We start from the raw sequence: 12500 nt of genomic DNA on the forward strand, positions 1-12500 counted from the left end.
GTGATGAGGGAGGGGAGGAGAGGAGGGAGAGGGAGGGAAGGACAAGGTAGGAGGAAGTGAGAGGTAGGGGAAGGGGGAGAGGAGGAAGGAAGGAGAGAAAGAGAGAGAGGTAGGGGAAGGGGAGAGGAAAAGAAGGAGAAAGAGAGAGAGAGAGAGAGAAAGAGAGAGAGATAAGAGGGAAGAGGGGGGGGATAGGAGGGGACGAAGAAGAGGAACAGAGAGGAAAGGGGAAGGGGAGGAGAATAGCATAATGAAGAAGAAGGAAAGAAGGGATAGGTGAAGAAGAAGAAAAAAAAGAAGTCGGAAGTGGGGAAGGAGGAGGAGAAGAAGAAAAAGTAGAAGAAGAATGAGGAGGGGAGGAGGAGGAGGAAGAGGATATAGCGAAGAAGAAAAGAAGAAAAGGAAGAAGAAAGAGTACAGGACAGGAAGTTGTATCAGGAGAAATATACAAAGAAGAAGAAGAGAGATATAAGAAAAGGAACAGCAATAGAAGAAAAAGAAGAGAAAAAAATAGATAGACAAAAAAAAGAAGAAAAAAAGGGAAAAAAAGAAGAAGAAAAAAAACAGAAGACAGCACAAGAAGGCAATTCCTACCTCCCTTTTTAACGCATTACCTTTTTCCTATCAATCTTTCTTTCCTTTCCTTTTTATAGCTTTTCTTCTTTTTTGTCATACTCTCGCCCGTACCGGATGTGGACGAGGCGAAAGCGGTGGCGGCGGAGGTGACGGTGGCGGCTGCGGGAACCACGTACTTGCCAGGGCCGTGATATCCAATGGGAAGGGGTGGAGGGAGAGGGAGGGAAGGGGAGGGGTTAGAGAGAGGAGGGGAGGGAGGGAGGGAGGGAGGGAAGAGGTGGAGGTGGAGGGGAGGGAGGGAAGGAGTTGGAGGGGGGAAGGGGAGGGGTGGAGGTGAAAGGGGAGGGAAGGGGTTGGAGCGTGAGGGAGGGATGGAGGGAAGGGGAGGGGTTAGAGGGAGGAGGGAAGGGATTAAAGGGGAAGGGGATGGAGGGAGGGAGGGGAGGGAAGGGAAGGGAAGGGGTTGGAGAGGGAGGGAGGGGAAGTGGTGGAGGGAGGGAGGGAGGGGAGGGGATGGAGGGGTAGGGTAGGAGTGAATGGAAGAAGGGAAGAGGTGAATGGCGGGAGGGAAGGGGTTGGAGGGAGAGGGAGGGAGGGAGTTAGAGGGGGAGGGAAGGGGTGGAATGAGAAGGAAGGTGTTGGAAGGGGAGGGAAGGGTTGGAGTGGGAAGGGGGATGGAAAGAGGGAGAGTGAAGCAAAGAGAGAAAGAGAGAAAAAAAATGGAAAGAATGTAACATTCCTCAAATACAAATCATAAACGAGCACTTCTCTCAATGACTTTTGTTTTTGTGCATCATCACATCTTCACCTTAATTCCTGTTCATCAGTTATTGACGTGTGCAATACCCTACGTATAATACTAATAAAATACTACATACATATATTATGATACAGTATACGACTAATATAATACTACGTATAATAGTATAATACATAACACTTGATACAGAAAATTCACTCTTGTAGTTACATGACTCTGCCAGATGCATATCTCTTTCCATGAGAATATCATCAACATCTCTGCAATATCTCTGCAACATCTCTGCAACTCTGCATTTCACCTTTTCCACTCTATATAACTAAATGTCTTTATATAAATTTGTATAACTTGTCTCACGTATATCATACGTATACGTACTGGGCACCTATACGTACAGCATTACGTACCTAAATCATTACGTACATTTACAAATCAGAGCGCAAGAAAGACTTTGCTAAACCTTGCGTGCTTGTTGCATAAGCAAGCACGGAGGAAGAAGAAACAGGCAACAGCATGCATGCATGTTCAAACTTGATAGCGTATTCATGCACGTATTTGTCTCCATAAATAATGCAATCCATGAATGCATGGTACTGCAAGAACCTGTATGAAAGCACGTCGTCTATTGTTTCTCGTCTGTTAAGTGTTTATTTGTTATTCATCTGTTATTGTTCGGATGTATAAGAATAGTTTCTTCTTTTTATAGGGGGAGGAAGGGCGACTGCTATTTGTGAAAGGGGGAGAGAAAGAGAGAGAGAGGGGGAGAGGGAGAGAGAAAGAGAGAGAGTGAGAGAGAGAGGGGGGAGGGAGAGAGAGAGAGGGAGAGAGAAAGAGAGAGAGAGAGAGAGAGAGAGAGAGAGAGAGAGAGAGAGAGACGTGACAGATAGAATCAGACAGGCAAACAGACAGACACAAGAAGAGATGTGCCTGTGTCTGTGTCAAAAGTTAATAATTTAAGTGAATTAGAGAAACATCTGAAATTATTTGCACGGCGACATAATGGAAGGGAAAGTCTGTGGGGAATGTATGCTACATAAAAACTGTAATTACTAATACAGAACAATTATGTTATTTCACTGGCCTTTTTTTATCTTCTTAAATTGACGAGTGCAAATATTCCATTCATCCGAAGTCCCAATTACGTAAGGTGTGTCTAGAGAGACTATTTCCAACGTACTAAACTATCCTTCTCATCCAATTTCCTCGCTGCGTTACGAAAAGCTTTCATCCCGAAAGCGAAATTGTTCCAAGAAGAAATACGACTTCCCTGGGGGCAAAGACTCCATGCGTTTATTTTATTTTTTTTATTATTATTTTTTTTTTTTAATGCCAAACTTTTCACTCGCCACCTGTGTATGAAGGAAAAAAAATCGTTTCACACCTGTACGAAGTCTGATCTATATTTGCGCCAAAATATTCCGTGTCTATATAAAATTCCGCGAGAGAAGTTTTGTGAAGTTCCCATTTTGAAACGCTCCATATTCACACTTCCTCGCCCATACCAAACCGAAGAGACAATAGCACTTCTTCGAGGGATTGTTGGCGTACACACGTGAGACACTGAAATTCCGTTATGAGGCACCGAGGCCAAGTAAGAGACCCGTGAGAGATATCCAGCGAGTGTAAAGATACTTTACAAAGTGTAAGTAAGTCTATACGTCGTGCTAGATATCCAACACCTGCGAAAAATATAAGATAATTTAGTTAGGATTCTAACATCTGCTATGGAAGAGAGAAAAAGAGAGAAGGAAGAGGAAAAAGAAAAAAAAAAGACGATCGGCTCCAAAGCCTTATAAAGGGAGATAAAAATGCTATAAAGCTACAGGAGATATGCACGAGTATATACTCTCGACGTGGCCATTAAAGTACAGTTGATTGGACAAAGGGGGTCGGAAGAGAGTCTGGTTAATGTCTACGTTAAACTCATTGGGTCGATGATTGCGTTCTGAGCCGATGTGCAACCGGGTCGTGAACTACACAGTACATAGTACCTCGCCTTTCGGAACGCCGCCTCGTGTCGACTATCTGGATCAGTGCCTTTATTACCTCGGCTAATAAGGTCATTGACCGGGTTGCTGCTGTGGCGTCTGCTCCGCTTAATGCTTCGGTCAGTTATAAAGATCTTATATAACTTCAACCGGATCTCGAGTTGAGCTAATGAGCCAGTGATGAACCAGAAGGGGTTATTGCAGGGAGAGATTATAGGGGAGAGATATTAGAGATATCGCAGCTGAGATAGCGCGGTGGTGGCTTGTGTGACGGCATTTTAGGAGAGTCACTGGACAAGCTGCTACATCGACGGGTGTTTTTGAGATCTTCGTTAATAAGCCATCAGGTTCTTGGCTTCTGAGGACGACCGCGAATGAGGCCATTAGTTGATAGTTCTCCGAAGTGGGTCCTCGTCGTCGTCCTAGACATGATCGCGGCTCGGCCTTGCACGCGATCGTTAGTCCTCTTCAAGTCCTTCGTGTCTCTTCAGAGTGTCGTCAAGTGGTGCAGAACGCCATTGTGTTTCCGCCACGGTTCTTCGAGGATCTTAAGCTCGGCAGGCAAGGCTGTTGAGGGTCGTCGTGGCAGGACGGACGCTCAGCGAGAGTGGCAACACCGGCCCTCTCTTCCCCCTCATCCGCCGCATTCCTTCTCCGCTTGAAAAAAAAGAAAAAAAGTGGCCAGCGAGGGAAAAAATCGACGTAGCGTCGCGGCGAGGCTGCGCTGCCTGTAAAACACACGATCTCCGCCATTGCAACTGGCATATTAGCCCGAAAGGAGGAATAACCAATGAATGCGAGGCGCCCGTGTTTGAAAGTCCGGCCGGCGTCTCCCCGCCCACCGCCGCCCGCCCGCCCGCCGAGGCACTACCGACTTTTACTTTCGCCGGAGTGGCATCGGTGTCCGAGCCTCGCGAGCGCTGTGCCCGCACTATCAGTCCTTTGCAGCCGCCGCGGCCGCACCTCCTCGTGAACGCTCCAGGTGAACAACTCGTAGCGGCGTCAACGCGACCTCGGAACAACAGCTGACTGTCGGCGCGACGCTTCTTCGCCTCCTCTTCGCCATGACGGTTCTCAAGGTAAGTTCAAAGCCCGTGTCTTGCTCGGCGCCCGCCCGTGGCCTTGTGTTTCCTCGCTCGCTGCGACTTGCTGGCCTTCGCCTCTCAGTCTTGCCCGGCAGAGGCACATGTTCGTCGAAAAAGCAAAAGGTGTGTTACGGCCCTCCTGAACCTATCTTAGCCTCCAGAAATGAAATAAGAACATGATGATGCCTGGAGAATGGAAGCATGAATCAGAAGACGTGTTTGTGACGAGTTTGGTAGGATTGATGCGGCTGCTGTGTCGTTCGTGATGAGACAGTTCAGTGCCCGCTGCCAGACGTCCATCTTCTGCTTTGCACTTGTGTGATTGTTCCTTCCAACACCTCTTTCCACCAGCATGTGATTTCTACAAATCCCGAGATCTGTCAGCCTATCCATGCTCTCTATGTCACACCAACGAAATAACTTTTCTACCTTGGACATTCTAATATCTACTGGCCATCACGATGAACACAAAGCCGTCATGGCACGAAAGGGGGGAGTTGAGAACAAGGAGACGAGTGCCCAGAGAGAAGGTCGGAGAGAAGTGCCACGCAGGGTCACTGACCCCCTCCCCCGCACGTGTGTTTGTGTCGAAGTGTTCACACCTGTTCTTCGAGGAATATCAAGTGAAAACAGAAATATAGAACAGGCGAAAGAAGCCGGAACGATGTCACTGGCTAATTGAGGATACGAGTCTCCGAAAGCGGGCGAGAGAGTTGGACATGATCATGACGTCATCTGTTCCTTATTTACTCCAGCTCGTATGAGAATGGTGTCGCCCTGCCTGCCGCCACCATCTTCACGACCAGTGGCAGCAACACTATTATCTTCGTCCTTGATGGTGATGGAACGTGTCGCGTAGGACCTTTAAGCACTGTTTGTGGCGGGAAAATTGACCATAAGAGCTGCCTGACCATCAAACCGACCGCCGAACTGACCTTCGTGCCGCTTTACGGTACCTGAGTGACGTCATCTCGCAAGACAACGAAAGGGGAAAGCTCCGAGGGTCCTCATGACGTCACTGTCCTGGGCGAGGCGAGAGACCTAGGTATCACTGACCTCAAAGCGGCGGGAAAGGAAGCGTTGAGTCTTGCATTGTGTCCTTTGTTCCCTCTCGCCTCGTCTTTCTCCTTTCGTTCACTCTGCACTTCTCTTGTGAAAGGATTCTTATGCCGTGTCTTTCCTTTCTCATTAGATGAAGTACTATTATTATAGATATTTTTCATAAGTATCAAATAAGGTACTTTCTATACCCGCTTTTTACAATCTACTTCCCATACATATGCTGGTCTGAGACCGCCCCCTTCTACTTCAAATTTTCACCTGCGTGTACTAAAAGAGGATATTCCGTTTAGAATCCCAGCTCTCTCCTTTAGAAAAGAAAAAGAAAAGTTTGAACATTTTTATTTGCATGTACCGAAAGAAACTCTTCTATTCAGAGAGTCGCCTGTCTGCTTTGAAAGGCTCCTGCTTGAAAAAATTCACCTGCTTGTACCGAACGATAATATTCTATTCAGAGAGTCACCTGTCTGCTTAGAAAGGCACCTCCCTGACCTAAGAAAACCTCCCCCTCCCACCCTAACCCCTACCCCCCCTCCTGTTGCAAGAGAAAAGTGTTTCCCTTCACTGACTGTTCTCATAAAAAACACTGAACTGGCGAACATCTGTCTCACAATTGGGAGACACACCTGTTCTGCATTGACCTTCATTTCGCTCACAAGAGACTTTTTAACAATTCCGGAAGTTATTTGCCAGCTTAAATAGACGTCTGATAATTGTAAGAGAGACATCTTGTCTTTCTGCTCGCAGCACTTGTTTCTTCTGGCGGGAAAGACCTTTATCAGCTGTGAGAGAGAGACACACACACAAAAACACTACCTCCTCCCCCCACCCCACCCTCCACCCCCAAAAGCCCGTTTATTCTAAGAGAAACTTCTCCCTTTTGGCATCTGTCGGAGAAACACCTGTTTGCTCTTAAAGATGCCTATCAACTCGGCAATTATTTCCAAACAAGCCTCTGCATACATCGACCCCAACGTCTTCGTATACGCTTACACATCACAGGCTTACATACAGACATACAAGCACACATACACACACACACACACACACACACGCACGCACGCACGCACACACACATACACGCCATATGTTTAACGAGTACGTATTTGAGTGCAAAAGGCCGGCTGGTGAAGCGAGCTCTCACAATATCCCCTCGCTGGACCCGAGGCGTGAAAGTTAGACTTTTCTCCCCAAGTTTTAAAACGCGAGACTTAAAACAGGTTTGGAATCTCTCTGCGAGCTTCCGGGATATTATCAACCACGCACATGCATACAACACGTACACATTTGCACACTTACACACATACATACACGCATATATACGTTCTTACTTACACGCACGCACGCATTCCAGCTCGGAGTCCCGGAATGCCGTCGCAATGATGACCTTTCCTGGGTTCCGACGGCTGGATTTCGCGTGTGTTGTTGCTTCACCTGAGCCCCCCCCTCCCCCCTACCCTCCGGTCATGCCTCTGCCCGCGCGCGCCGTTGCTCGACTCAGGGTCCGCGCGCCTCTTTCTCTCTCCCTCTCTCTTTCTCTGGGTCATTCTCTCTCCCTCTCTCTTTCTCTCTCTCTATCTCTATCTCTGTCTCTCTCTACCTCTCTTTCTCTCTCTTTTTTTTTTCTCTCTCTCTTCCTCTGTCTCTTTCTCTTTCTCTCTCTCCCTCTCTCTCTCTCTCTCTCTCTCTCTCTCTCTCTCTCTCTCTCTCTCTCTCTCTCTCTCTCTCTCTCTCTCTCTCTCTCTCTCTCTCTCTCTCTCTCTCTCTCTCTCTCTACGTCGAGTAGTTTCCTAGCCGTGCGCATGAATCTCATATTGCTGTCCTGTTTACGACCGAGGTTCGTAGTGACCCAATCTGCTCGCCGTTTTCACTTGCTTTTTCTCTCCCTTTCCTTCCTTGATTTCTCTTCCCGGATTTTTTTCCAGGCCCTTGACCTTCCTTCTTATTCCTTCTTCTCTTTTTTTTCTTGCTCTCTTTTTTATTTGTGTCCAGTCTCTTGCTTCTCTTTCTCTGTCTCTATTTTTCTTTCTCTTTCTCTCTCTCTCTCTCTTTCTCTCTCTCTCTCTCTCTCTCTCTCTCTCTCTCTCTCTCTCTCTCTCTCTCTCTCTCTCTCTCTCGCTCTCTTTCTCTCTCTTATTTATTTACGCTTTCTCTTTCTGTCTTTCCAATGCCTTCCTCATCAATCATTCATCGCACATCCCGACTTTCATCTAAACGTACCCTCATCTTCCCACTTCTCTCTCTCTCTCTCTCTCTCTCTCTCTCTCTCTCTCTCTATATATATATATATATTATATCTATATATATTATATATATATCTTATATATATATATATATATATATCTGTCTCTTCTCTCTCTCTCTCTATCTCTCTCTCTCTCTCTCTCTCTCTCTCTCTCTCTCTCTCTCTCTCTCTCTCTCTCTCTCTCTCTCTCTCTCTCTCTCTCTCTCTCCCTCTCTCTCTCCCTCTCTCTCTCTCCCTCTCCCTTCCTTCAACCTGTTTCCTCCTTCATCGTCACCACTTTTCCTCCACCACTTTCCCCCACCTTTCTTTTCCCACTGTCGGCTCACATAATTTCAGAACACTCTCACCCCTTCCTCTTCTTTCCAACCTACCCTCATTTTTTCTTTTCATTTTTCCTCTTATTACTAAGCTATTATTTGCGGCCAGACGACGTACCTGGTCCCGCTAAACTGTAAATACTTAGGAGGGGGAAAGGTATTCTTGAAACACTCGAAAAGAGAGAGAGAGAGAGAAAATAGTTTAAAACCTGATTTTTCATTCAGTTTTTTGGGGAAAATGTGATTCAGGTATGATAATAGGCGGTTCTTTAGTATATATTTTTTTTCCTGTTTTGTTTTTTGTTTCTCCTTTTTTTCAAATTAATTGCGAAATTTTTAAAAAATAAATTAATAAAAATCGTTTAAATCAAGTTATCTTTTTCGTCTCTTTCTTTCTTTTTTTATTCTTTTTATATGGTTTTTTTTCTCTCTTGTCTTCTCTGCACCAACATACTCAGAGGAGTGACCTACTGTTCCACTGTTGCAACGAGAGGAGGGGGGGGGAAGGGGAGGAGGAGAAGGAGGAGGGTGGAGAGTCAGGTTATGCTGAGGTAGCCAGTTTTTTCTGCTGGTTTTCTCATCTCCACTGAGCACCGTCTTGAGAGATTTGCTTGCTTCTCTGTTGCTTGTTCTACTTTGTTGTTTGGGGGCTGAGGGACTTCCGGGAAGGATCTTTGGATGCTGTGAGAGTGTTGGTGAAATTGCTTCTGTGAAATAAGCTTAGTAAATTAAGGAATTACTACTACTAGAGAGAGAATACATGATGATTGTTAAGGGAGTTTTTTTAAGTAGTAAGAAAAAAAATAGATGGTTAATGACACTCTTTAGTGATAGAATGGATGGTTAATAAAACTCACTCGCGATTTAGATTATAATGATGGTTTCACCTTGAGGGATCGGATAGGGGAAAAAATATATATATGTAAGTTGTCTCCAAGGAGTGTTGCATACACTATACTTTCACATTATCCTTACATCAAACTTCGATCTTCAGCCGGTTCGTTTACCTAAATGTAGGTTAAGAAAAAAATATCATTTCTTTCGTGGCGTCTAAGCTTTCACAAGTCGACATATTGGTTACCTCTGCACAGATAGATACAAGGTCGGGTTTTCTATCTGAACGTAACGGTAAAGATTTTTGCTTTCGTTCGGCCAAGACAACTGACACATTTCATATCATATTATAGATATAACATGTTATAAATCTGTAATCATAAAATTATATTTTTTTACAGTACAAGAAATGAAACCTCAGATACAGAACGATATATATGTATATATAGATGTGTATTTATTCATGCATGTGTATAAATATATATATATATATATATATATATATATATATATATATATATATATATATATATACATAATTTCAAACCCTAGATTCCTATCTAAACCAGACTTCCTTCCCGTAAAACCTTAAGAAACAAACCGACCTCAAAGTACAAAACCCCACACACAAAAAAGGGAAGCTAATATGGGGCATACATAGAGCGATGTTATGTAGGCTGGAGGCACAGGTGGGCCTCATGCCACAGTGCCCGACCACGAGTGTCAACTTTTACCAGCTTAACAGGTTCTGAACCGAGCGGGACCTGGTTTTTGTAAGCAGCGGTTTCTCCCGAGTTCGGCTGCACAAGGATATCCATCAAGGTGCGCGGGTGTTGATGTTGCTGTTGACTGAGTTCGGTGTTGACTGACGTTGCTGTTGCTGATGTTGATGTTGCTATTATTGGTGTTGAGTTTGGTGTTAATTTTGGTTAATGTTGATAATGTTGATGTTGATGTTGCTAATACTGATGTTCAGGTGTGAGACGTTGATCTTGATGATTTTGGTTATGTTGATGTTGCTAATGTTGATGTTGAGATGTTGATGAGTCGCTCACTGTTTGACTCATCATTCTTATCTCTCTGACTCTCTCTCTATCTATCTACCTATCTATCTATCTATCTATCTCTCTTTCTCATTGTATTTCATTTTCTTCTGCGTTTGTCCTTTTACCTTTATAATTTCCTTGACTCTCTCTCTCTCTTTCCGCTTTCCACCCCTCTCCCTCTTTTTCTCTCCCTCATCCCCTCCCTCTTTCTCTCTCCCTCTCTCCCTCCCTCTTTCTCCCTCCGACCCTCCTTTCTCATACTGTTTCTGCTTTGCTTTAACCATTCTCTCCTCCCCCTCTCCATCATTCTTTCTCCCTATATCCTTCCCCTCTTTATCTTTCTTTCTCCTTCTCTCCTTCCCCTCTCAACCTTTCTTTCTCCCTCTCTTCTTCCTCTTCTCCCTCCATCTCTCTTCCTGCCTTCCCTTCGCTTCTTCCTTCCTCCTTATGCCTTCCTCCTATCCTACAAGCAAGCACAAGCAATATATGTCCCTCCTCATGTACGTACATACACAATCCCCCCCCCCTGCAACTGTAAACAATCCTCTGGAATGTCCCCTTTAGACAAACTTAATCACGCGTCTGATAAGAAATGGGCAAATTACCCTGTAAAACGCCCCAGTCCACTTTTTTTTTGCCGGCGAGTTTCACCAATTAAATAAAAAAGAGAAGAGCTGTTAGCGCATTGGATAGGTTCCACACACTGGTAACTTTCGCCTCACTCTCCTCATGCTTCTAAGTGTGACTGTTGTGAGCGTACTTTGTGGGGGTTCGTTCTTTTTTTTTAACCTTGAACCTTTTTTTTTTCTTTAATTGGTGGCTTTTTTATCATTTCGTGGTCATCGAAATGATCCTTCTTCTAAGCGCCTTTAAGCCAGGAGGATTTACTTTCACCATATCTCTCTGTGTGGTGACACTCTACCCTCATTAGCACTACATTAATCCTCCTCTACTCTCACCGCCATTGTAATCACCATCACGTTCTGTTTGGCAATAATAGATATCTCCAATCTGGCAACCCCAAATCATTATCATTTCTAAGAACAATTATTTGTATTAGTAACTATTAGCGTTCGTTACAGTGATTATGATTATGGTGTTAGTATCTCCGTCACTATCACTGCCTGAAGTTTCCTCTACGGCAAACACCATAGCCTCACTAACACTTAACTGGCTCTCACCATAACTGCAGTAATAACCGTCACCATACACTCATTACCACCACATTCCTATATTCTCCCGTAAGCACTATCACATCATGAGCACCTAACTGGCTCTTACCATAACTACAGTGTAAACCACAACCTTATATAAACCATGTACTCATTATAACCACACCGGAAAAATCGGAGCAAGCACCATCACCTAAGTAGGTCTCACCATTATTACAATACCAACCATCACCATACCAACCATACAATCACTGTCACCGCAGGCAGTAACCACCCATAAAAACGTCATTGCATCACAAATACCTAACTCACCATAAACGCAAAACCGGCTCCCACCATACATACCACACCCTCACCACCACAGCGTTAACCACCTAAATTACAGCATATAGCCCTTCCTCTACCACCACAGCACCCGCCGCCGCCCATAAAACAGCATCCCACAGCCCACAGCAACAGCGTTACTAGAACCGCGGGCGCGCGACCAATACAATCACCATTCCTTCTCTAAGACAATCATGAACGAATCCATAACTATCAGTTTCTTTTACGATTGTCATTTCACAATCAGTATCTAACAATTAGTAATATACCAAATTCCCCCTCGTCCCCGCCATTATTCCCGCTCGGTTCCTGTAAAAGAGAGTTCAGTTCTTGTTTTTTTATTCCCCTCTCTCTTTTTTTTTCTTCTTCTCTTTTTTTTTCTCTTCTTCTTTTCTCTATCTAATCCTGGGCGTGTATACCCCGGGGCAGAAAGGGGCACACGAGAGGGAGGAACCTGTCGTAGCAGTAGCAGATGGGGCCGGATGCAGGGTGTCTACCAAAGGCCCTGTCATTATCAGGGAACATGTGATGGGATGGCAACTGTTTGTCGTAGATGATGGTTGTCGTGCGTGGTTGTTAGAACGGTGGTTGTTGAGGTTTGTTTAGCTTGTGGTGGTCCGTGGTTGTCGGTGGTTGTTGAGGTTTGTTTAGCTCGTGATGGTCCGTGGTTGTCGGTGGTTGTGGGGGGCGCTCTTATTGTGGTTGCTTAGTTTACAGACGCTGGAGGAGGTTGATAATTCTAGAACGCTTCTCTAGGGTGCTTGTCAACGGTTGGTAATTTTAGGTTGAAAGAGGTATAGTTTTTCTTTATGAAGTCTCTCTCTCTCTCTTTTTCTTTGCTCTCTCTCTTTCTCTTTCTCTTTCTCTTTCTCTTTCTCTCTCTCTCACACTCTTTCTCTCTCTCTCTCTCTCTCTCTCTCTCTCTCTCTCTCTCTCTCTCTCTCTCTCTCTTTCTCTCTTCTCTCCTCTCTCCTCTCCTCTCTCCTCTCTCCCGCTCTCTCTCTCTCTCTCTCTTTCTCTCTTTCGCTCCCTCTCTCTCTCTCTCTCTCTCTCTCTCTCTCTCTCTCTCTCTCTCTCTCTCTCTCTCTCTCTTC

The 12500-nt window shown here is 45.0% G+C and overlaps 1 protein-coding gene across 1 annotated transcript in view; it reads left to right on the forward strand.

Moving 5' to 3' along the window:
• The first annotated feature begins 4206 nt into the window (after nucleotides 1–4206).
• Nucleotides 4207–12500, forward strand: part of LOC122246150 (uncharacterized) — a 31710-nt gene continuing 23416 nt past the window's right edge. The window contains exon 1 of the mRNA XM_043004506.2: nucleotides 4207–4403. Within this exon, the coding sequence (XP_042860440.2) occupies nucleotides 4389–4403 (15 nt within the window). The 5' untranslated portion in view covers nucleotides 4207–4388. The remainder of the gene's footprint in view (nucleotides 4404–12500) is intronic.

This window comes from Penaeus japonicus, unplaced genomic scaffold (genome assembly GCF_977035675.1).
Source record: "Penaeus japonicus unplaced genomic scaffold, GWHDUDI00000001_assembly GWHDUDI00000002, whole genome shotgun sequence".
Lineage (NCBI taxonomy): Eukaryota > Metazoa > Arthropoda > Malacostraca > Decapoda > Penaeidae > Penaeus > Penaeus japonicus.